A 10,118-nucleotide genomic window follows, 5' to 3' on the forward strand; every position below is an offset into this window, starting at 1 on the left:
ATACTAAAAACAAAAGCAGCAAAGGCCAAAATAAACAAGTGAAACTACATCAAACTAAAAAGCTCTGCACAGCAAAGGAAATCATCAACAAAATGAAAAGGTAACCTATAGAATCAGATAAAATATTTGCAAATAACATCTGATAAGGGTTTAATATCCAAATTATATAAAGAACTCATACAACTCAATAGCAAACAAACAAACACAAAGAAACAAACAAATGAAAAAACAAAACCAACCAAATAAACCATCTATTAAAAAATGAGCAGAGGACTGAATACATGTTTTTTCAAAAAAGACATACAAATGGCCAACAAGTACATGAAAAGATGCTCAATATCACTAATTATCAGAGAAATGCAAATTGGAACCACAATGGAATGTCACCCCACACCTGTTAGAATGTTTGTCATCAAGAAGACAAAAGATAATAAGTGTTGGCAAGGATGTTGAGGAAAGGGAATGTTTGTGCACTTGTAATGGAAATGTGAATTGGTACAGTCACGATGAAAAACAATTTGAATGTTCCTCAAAACATTAAAAATAGAACTACCATATGAAAAAAAAAATAAAGGGGGTAAAAAACAAAATCACTGTCTAGGAGAGCCGTCTGCACCACCATGTTCATTGCAGCATGATTTACAATAGCCACGACATGGAAACAACCTAAGTGTTTGGTCATGGATGAATGGATAAAGAAAATATGACATTTATGAAAATATTATTCAGCAATACAAAAGAAGGAAATCCTGCCACTTACATGGATGAATCTTAAGAGTATTTTGCTAAGTGAAATAGGTCAGGTAGAGAAAGACAGATATTGCATGTTATTACTTATATGACTAATCTTAAAAAACTGAACTTGTAGAAACAGAGAATAAATTGGTAGTTGCCAGAATCAGGGTGTGGTATGTGTGAGAAATGTGTGAGATGGTCAAAAGGTACAAACTTCTAGTTATAAGATAAATAAAGAAAATGCTGACTCTGGGAAAGAAAGGAAGTAAATCATGTTATCAGTTCAACACCTTGAATCAGAATTATAGTTAAACTTTGTGATATTACTTACATTGTATATATCTCCCATGCTAGACTGTAGGCTCCAGGAAGGTAAGAATCTTATATGTTTCATTTACTTCTCAATCTAAGTGTCTGACTTACTCCCCAACACAACAAACACCCTCAATAATTATTTGCAATACTGAATTCAATTATTGCACAAACTTGATACCTTTGCAGTGAGTGCTCCTTTTTTCCTTTTATTAATTTTTAGTGTGATTTTCTGTTGTGGATTAGGAGGACAGATCTTCGATCTTAGAATTTGATACTCTTCACCTGACAGAGAGAGGGTATTACTTTGAGAGAAAGCAGCTGAGGAGTGCTATCGGAGATTAAAAGCACAGATTTCTCAGTCTTTACCCATTCTGCATTCCTAGCAGTAGAGAATGATTACAAGGAATTAAAGAGAGATCAAAAAAATAATGGTTAAAAACGAATAAATTTCGTATGCATGGCTCTCTGATAAGTCATGATTGGAAAATATAGGTGGGACCAAAAGAGACAGAAGAGACCTTCAATTTCACCACTAAATTTTAAGTCTTAAGATCTCTTCCTAACCCCTACCCCCATCCAGATATGGTGAGATTTGATTTGAAAACTTGACTCCAAGTACAAATACTCAGTCATCGAGAATGGTTGCAAGATCCCCATAAATGGAGTCCTAGCAGAATGCATAATGCAAAAGAGAGTGGCAGCCTCCAGGCTTTTCTCTGGGAAAAAGATTATGGGCAGGCAAGTTTATAATATTCAGATATGAAGCAAAAGAAAGTCCACTGGTATCCCTACAGATTCTCCAGGCAGGCAGTAAAATAGAGGTCGGAACATTTTTTTCTACTCTTGATATGCAGTAACTCCATCCACTACTCACAGCAACCTCTGTCAATTGTATTTGTCATCCTTCTTCCCATATGAAAAAGCAAGCAAGGGAGAGGAAAAGGGAAAAGAGCAGAATTTTCACCCCTATTATTTCCTCCTTATGGTGAGAGGAAGAAAAGACTTTCTTTGTGGAAGCTTAAGAAATCAGATTCTTCTCTAATAGGCCACATGAGGCCCCTTCCACATCCTTTGGATGGGATTGATGTTACATGAGAGCTAAAAAAAGTGGAGAGGGGCAGGGCATTTTTTGTTCTGGGTAATAAGTTATGTGTCAATAAATTAAAAACTGAAACCTTATAGGATGTGTTCTCTTACCAACAAAAAATTAAATTGGAAAACAATAACAATAAGATGCCATGATAAGTGCCAAACACTTGGAAATTAAACAACATACATCTAATAATCCATGACTCAAATAAGAAGTCACAGAAAATGTTAGAAAATATTTTAAACTAATTGATAAGTACATATACTAAAAGTTGTGGCATTCAGCTAAAGAGAAGTTAGAAGAAAAATTATACTTTTAAGTGCTTATATTAGAAAACAATAAAGATTTAAAATCAATTATCTAAATTGATAACTTAAGAATTATAAAAAGAAGAATAAATTAAGCCCAAATTAAACAAGAGTAAGGAATTAATAAAGATAAAAGTAGAACCAATAAAATAGAAAACAGAAACAACAGAGAAAATCAACAAATTTTAAAGTTGATTATTTGGAAATATCGATAAAATCAATACAGCCATAATAAAACTTATCAAAGAAAAAAGAGAGGGAGGTGATGTCATTAAGATGGCAATATAGATTGTCTGACTTCAGTCTCCCTCACAAGAAGACCAACCAGCAACTATCCAGAGATAAGACACCATTGTGAAAATCCCAGAACCTGGGGCTGAGGCTGTAGTCCCCCTTCCAAGACCACAGAGACTGAGAAAAACTGCATTAGAAGGTAACAGGAGCAGTTTCACTTTGACTGCATAGTTCCTCTTTCAGGATGACACAGTATTGCACTCATCAAGGGGGCCTACCTGGATTTCTCATTTCTCCAGTGAGAAGTGCCCAGTGTAGACCCCAGCTCTGCCGACATTGAGTGGGATGCTTTCTGGGAGGCCCACTCAGATCTCATTCATAGGGATCATGAGGTCTGCTGTAGGGCTTGACCACCAGGGAACAGATAACTATGAAAAGGGGGCGGGGCTAACAACAACTAGTCCTCAGATCTTGAAGGGCTGCATTTCTGCTGCTCTGGAACTTGAGCAGAATTCTCAGCGAGCAGTTTTGGCCATCTGCTGAGTTGAGCCAGTGGCCTTGTCTGGCCAAGTGGTTCAGTTGGCAGTTCTGCTTAATTCGGGTCCCCAACCAATGGGCCTGACTTGCCATGGAGCCCATTATACGACCCCAACCAGGCAAATTCACAGAACTCCTTCCCCAAATCCCTCACAACTGTTAAGCATACGTTCCAGTTTTGTTTGCCCAGGAAGCTATGTCCTGCTCAGGCAGGGAGCGAAGCCATGTCTTGCTCAGGCAGTGAGCCAAGCCAGTACCCTTGCCCAACTATTGAGCATTGCCTCTGGCCCCTTATAATCAGATTGTCTAACAGTGACCCTAAGCAGTCTTCGAGCCCAGAGCACAATCCTGCCCAGCCTACAGCCCTGCCTGATTTTTGAACACAGCCTGTGGCCTTGCCCAGGCAGGAAGCCCAGCCAGTAACACTGCCCAGTCCACCAGTATAGACCGTGGCCCCATTCAACCGAGAAGCTTGGGCAGCAGCTACACTGGATCATGGAGCAGTCTCAAGTTTCATTCGACTAGAGGACATAGCTGAGGCCTCATCTCACCAGAGAGCATGGCCAATGACCTTGTCCAGTAGTGGAGCACAGCCAGTGTCCTACATGATTGTAAAGCACAACCTGTGGGAGGCCTCATCTCACCAGAGAGCGTGGCCAATGACCTTGTCCAGTGTCCTACATGATTGTAAAGCACAACCTGTGGCCTTGCCCAAATTCAGGGTACAGACTGTGACTCCACCTGATTGCAGAGCATAATTTGAGGCCCTGTCTGACTGTGAAGTCTTGCCTGTGGCTTTATCTGAAGACAGTGTCCAGCCAGCAACACCATCTAGTTGAGGAGCATGCCTGAGGTCCCATTTGACCAGGAGTGATTTTAGAGCCTAGCCTATAGCCATATATGCAGTTGTAGAGTCCAACCTGTGGCATTACTCTGCCAGGAAAAACAGCTCGCAATCTTGCCCAACCAGAGATGATTGCAGAGCCTAGCTAGTGGGCTCACCTGACCTGATGGAATGCAGTAGCAGCTCCGCCTGACCAGGGAGCCCACCCAGCAGCCCTACTTAAATGCAGAGCCCAGGCCATAGGACCACCCAACTGCAGAGCCTAGCCAGCATGACTCCCCTTCCCCTTCAGCCTCAGAGCGTGGGTAGTGGCCTTCCCCAACTAGAAACCATGAAGGTAAGCCCTATGTGCTCAAGGATGCTACTAATTGACCCATTCAGTATCCCAAGCTGAGCTGACCGAGGTGAAGGTCTTTTTCTACCAAAGTAAACCTATAAAGTAGGAAAATAGAGACTGCTTATCCCAATGTGCAGATACAAGTGCAGAGATACAAGGATTCCAAAGAATCAGGTAAATACATGACCACCAGAGTAATCTAATAAAGCTCCAATAACTAATACCTAAAAAAATGATGATCTATGAACTGTCTGACAAAGAATTCAGAATAATCCTTTTAAAGAAGTTCAGTGAATTATAAGAAAACACAGACGACCAAACAAAAATAAGTTACAATACATGAACAAAATGAGAATTTGAACAAAGAAATAGAAATGACAAAAAAAAAGAGAAAGAAAAAGAAAGAAAGAAAGAAAGAAAGAAAGGAAGAAAGAAAGAAAGAAAGAAAGAAAAAGACCATCTGTCTCACCGTCATCCCCAAGAAAAATTTTTTTCCTGTTTGATGGAGAGAAAAAATCTCACAATGAATCTGACTGACTTTATTTTAACTTCATCATCACAAACTCCCATGAGACATTCAACAATGTCTGTGACTGGAATAATCACTTACTTAGAACAGTGGTTCTAAATAAACTGGAGAGGCAGGAAAGTCAGATTACGTATGACCTTGAATTAATCAATTGGGTAAAAATGTGTTGATCCTACTACACTCTAAACACTGTAAGATATCACATTAATGAGAAATAAAACCAATGTGGATCTAAATGCCCATGAAGCTAACAGTCTAGTTTATGTGTAGTATTGAGTAATCCATATTAAGAAAGCTAGTTTTATTTTATGAACAATGAAAGCTACTGATATTATAATATAATGTAATTACTCTAACAGAATCTCAATTGAAGGTAGGGACCTTAATTACTTTATTCACCTTTTTATCCCTGTGACTATTCCAGTGATGGATATATGATTGATAATAATAAATATTTATTGAATTATTGAGGTTTATATAGGGTTAATTAGCTGCCCAAATTCATGCAGATATCAAATAGTTGAGTTGAATTCAGAATAATATAAAAAACAGGAAATAGTATAGCTTTGTTAAGAAATTCTAGAAAGAAAGATTCAACATACCATTTCAGAATGTTGAAAGTGGTATAATGTTTAACAGGATGGTTTGTGGAGTCAAGGAGATAAACGTAGATTTGAATTTCAAGTTAGTTTCAAATCTTGTTCCCCACTTCTCAACTACTAGCACCCAGTAGCACTGTAACATAAGGTAAGCTGAAGGTTCCCATGAGATCCAGCTCATCAGCTGATGGGGTCCCAGTATCCCAAACTACTATTGTTCCCAGCTGGCTTGGAGAAGAGGTGGGGCAGTGTGAGGAATTGACAGCAGACCATAAAACCCTCTAGATTTTTTCATCAGAGCCAAGGAAACAGTTCAAGTTGTAGTTTCTGGATGCAAGCAGCTGACAAGTTGGGCAAGCATCTAATCTATTGCATCCTCGGTGAGTTCCAGGGCTAAGGGATGGAAGCAATATTGTGCTGGGCCACAGCAACTGGGTTTCCAGGACACTCAGAGCAGAAGACCCTCTCCTCATTCTTATGTTGGCTCTCGTGATAAAAGAAGAAAAAGGCTGTGAGTGGTGGTACTGGATGCAGAACATTCAGAAATCCTAGGTTTCTCCTAGAAGAGAATGTGCTTCTATAGTCTCTATATATAGCAATTCCATATATTTGAATACAAGGGGTCCCATGTTTTCTATGGCTGGGGACTTCATACAAGTATGTGACCAAAATCTATCCGACCTGTCTAAAAAAGTTGTGTAGGAATTTCAGAGAGAGGAAGGATGGTTCTAGGACAGGAACAGTGTTTGGAGTTTAATATGACACCAGACACCAGGCCCATGAGACTCGGAGAACAAGCTGATGAAGAAATTTGGTCATTGCCTTCCCCCAATGTGTTCCACCAAAATAATGTTAACAAGAGAGAAAGTCTCCTCTGATTATTGTACAGGACTCTTATTCAACAGAAAAAGAGTTCTCTGTGGTTTTCTCCCAATGGTCCTGGTTTTGATTTCTTCTTGAAAGTCAGTGATACACGTGGAAGGCATCACTTAGATAAAATATCTTCACTTTCCCCAATTATTTCTCCTTATGAGTTTTAAAGCCCTCTTTGTCTTGGCTGCCTTATTCAATGAGGTATAGTTTTTAAAATATTCCTTAAATCAAGGTGCACTGAAGTAGACACAATATTCTAAGCATGGTTGAATGTGAGAAAAGCAGAATAGAAGATCCATCACTTTCTCTCTAATCACTGTCATGTCTTTTAGTAGAGATTAAGTTTCTAATAGTTCTTATTAACTGAATATATAAAAATTTCAACTCATATTCATGTCTGTAATTCTATATGACATTATATCCATGCATCTGAACTTCTTTTTCTCTGCATCCATTTCTTATCATCCCCCCTTTTCTTAGCCTATATTATATACACACTTCTTAGAGAAATCCAGGAGCAGAAGGATGAGATTAACTAGAATAGTTCTCTGCAATGAAGGGAGGAATTAGGACAGGGAGGTGGATGGATAAGAGACTGTGATTTGTAATGCATGATCATGGATAGGCACTACTTAAGGGACAGGAAAAAGAACACAGAGCTAAAGAGGGGATCTTTCAGGGATGGCAGAATAAGACAAAAAAAAAAAGAGTGAGTGAAGGGCGAGAAATAAGATTAACTACGGTTTGAATTTACCTTATGTGTTGATAGTTTCAATTCTCTACCTTTAATTCCAAGCATTCAAGCGAATTCCCACACTTCATGGTCATGTTTATTTTGATAGCTTACAGACACTATAAACTCAACATATCAAAACTAGATCCATCATCTTTGCTTCTATAACATACACTAAGTCTTTTCAAAGCCTGTTGTGTCTTGTAAAATTTACTTAGTCATTTAATATAGAAGAGACAATACAATTTTAAAGTTTCTATCCTCTCTTCCTCTATACAACTACTCAGTCTAATCTCTGTTTATGTCAATATATTTATGCCCCTAAAAATGAGCCTTTCTACACCCTCAGAGACATTCCAGACCATCTATTTGCACACTGATCACTTCTCAACTGGACTATTGAAGCTAACAGTTGCTTGTCTCCTTTTGGATAACCTTTGCCTCTTCTGGTTCTTTAAGTTTTGGTATTAAGAAAAAAAAAAAAGGAAATATGAGGTAGAGATTTAATGTCTTTGTTCAAGAACCGAAATTATGGTTTTACACTAAATGGGGATGTGGGATAGATGTAGGAATTAATTAAGATCTGAGAGACTTGAGTGTTTTGAATGTCCAAGGGAAGGAGATCCAAGAAGGGGGAGCTTGAATACATAGGACATTGACTAGATAATTAACAGGCTAAAGTTCCTGAGAAGATCAGGGTAGATAGGCTCCAAATCAGAGGTGGAGAGATTGGAATTCAGAGGGGTAGATCTTTGAGTCAACTAGATACAAAGAGACAGTAAGTGTATAGGTATCAATGAGTTTATGAATATATTATGGGAAATTGAGGAAATTGGACAGCCTATTGCTGTCTTTGTGGAACAGCTGGAGAGGTCATCTGCTGAGAGAGGAGAGGATTTAGCATTTGAAAAAAGTTTAGAACATTAAAAAAATCGATTGCAATGAATGAAGACATGAACTAACCAGAGACTGTTATATTGAACATTCCTATTAAAGGCTCATTTGAGGTTGGTGGTCATAAATATTAATAAAAATAGCCTGCCTTTGAGCATAAATTTCTATAAGAATATTGAACTGTACTTGCACAGGCTTGCCTTAAGTATGTCCAAGACGGTTTGTGGTAGAGATATAATAAGTGAGAATGATGGAGGGATTTGGGGAACCCTCTTTAATCAATGTTTACTTTTATTTTCTTTTATCATAGGATTAAAAGTATCATTTAAATCATAAATTTTCCATCTCAAATTTACTTTGGTGTGTGATAAAAAGTGAGGAAACATTAATTTTTTGTCACTTTCTAACAAATTATGTCTATAATAATTAAAAGACCTATAGTTAAATAGAATTTTTATGATCTTTGTTAATTCTGGGTTATTCTGTAAACTAGTGAGTACTTCTGGCCTCTGGGATCTATAACTGATCAATTTGTGTTATCTGTATCATATGTTAGTATCACTTATAAAAAATTTTGTAGTTTTACAATATGTTTTAATGAGGTAATTCTCATTATTTTCCTTCTAAACTTTGTGACTAGTCTTTTTTGTTTTTCTAAATTAACTTTAAAATAATTTGCCAGCTCTTCCCCTGACTCATATTAGTCTTCACTGAACTTGGCTTTCATTTGGGATAGCTTTCTATATCTCATCAGTTTTCTGGATGAGTAGTGTTAGCAAATATTTTGACAACTTCATTTTCTATTGACCTAATTTGTGTGTCTTATCGTACATAAACCTAGGTGAAATATCCTCATCTTAGGATTTATCTCATGACATTATCCAGCAACTACTCCACTGCTCCAGTCTCTGAATTCTTCCTCATCTGCTTCCCTAACTACAAGAGTTGGCAGCACTGGCTGTCACTGCCCCTCAGCCTCCTCTTCCTTCTGGCCATGGGAGCCAACGCCACCCTCCTGATCACCATCCGGCTGGAGGCCTCTCTGCACGAGCCCATGTACTATCTGCTCAGCTTCCTCTCTCTGCTGGACATGGTGCTCTGTCTCACCGTCATCCCCAAGGTCCTGGCCATTTTCTGGTTTGACCTCAGGGCCATCAGCTTCTCTGCCTGCTTCCTCCAGATGTTCATTATGAATTGCTTTCTTGCCATGGAGTCCTGCACTTTCATGATCATGGCCTATGACCGCTATGTGGCCATCTGTCACCCACTACGATACCCATCCATCATCACTAACCAATTTGTGGCCAAAGCTAGTGTTTTCATCATGGCTCGGAATGGTTTGCTGCTCTCACCGGTCCCCATTCTCTCTGCTCGGCTTCATTACTGTGGAAAAAATGTCATTGAGAACTGCATCTGTGCCAACTTGTCTGTGTCTAGGCTCTCCTGTGACGACGTCACTCTTAACAGAATCTACCAGTTTGTGGCTGGTTGGACCTTACTGGGCTTGGATTTCATCCTTATCTTCCTCTCCTATGCCTTCATTCTAAGAGCTGTGCTTAGATTCAAGGCTGAGGGGGCTGCGGTCAAAGCTTTAAGCACATGTGGCTCCCACTTCATTCTCATTCTCTTCTTCAGCACCATCCTGCTGGTTGTGGTGTTAACAAATGTGTCCAGAAAGAGAGTCCCCATGGACATCCTAATCCTGCTCAATGTCCTTCATCACCTCATACCTCCTGCCTTGAACCCTATTGTTTATGGGTTTCGAACCAAAGAGTTAAAGCAGGGGTTTCAGAAGTTGCTACAGAGGAGGCTTTAAATACACAGAAGGGACTCTCTATAGAAACATCTATTCCTATTTCCTCTGTCTTATTTCAGAATTTGTGATTCTAGTCAGTAAAATAATGCTCAGAAAGTGAATATTTCCTGCCTACTTTTTGTCCCTTCCATATCAGGGATTACTGTGGATTTCTTAGTACCTGATCAATATTCATTTGCCTAGCTTAGGTAACTAACAGTCTTAGGTACCTAACTTTGTGTCTATACATTTATAAATTTAAATCATCTGACTTTCATAACAATTCTGCAGGGCA

General features: G+C 38.7%; 1 protein-coding gene across 1 annotated transcript; it reads left to right on the plus strand.

The window, feature by feature from the left end:
• The first annotated feature begins 8,864 nt into the window (after positions 1-8,864).
• On the plus strand, positions 8,865-9,844 carry LOC102882727 (olfactory receptor 56A1). The gene has a single exon (XM_006915716.1). It carries the CDS (start codon positions 8,900-8,902, stop codon positions 9,842-9,844), a length of 945 nt encoding a protein of 314 aa, XP_006915778.1. The 5' UTR covers positions 8,865-8,899.
• Positions 9,845-10,118: the final 274 nt, after the last annotated feature.

This window comes from Pteropus alecto, unplaced genomic scaffold, assembly GCF_000325575.1.
Source record: "Pteropus alecto unplaced genomic scaffold, ASM32557v1 scaffold395, whole genome shotgun sequence".
Classification (NCBI taxonomy): Eukaryota; Metazoa; Chordata; class Mammalia; order Chiroptera; family Pteropodidae; genus Pteropus; species Pteropus alecto.

Excerpts from the sequence above, each read along its gene's own strand:
- LOC102882727 (XM_006915716.1), top strand. The coding sequence starts at position 8,900 with ATGACATTATCCAGCAACTACTCCACTGCTCCAGTCTCTGAATTCTTC.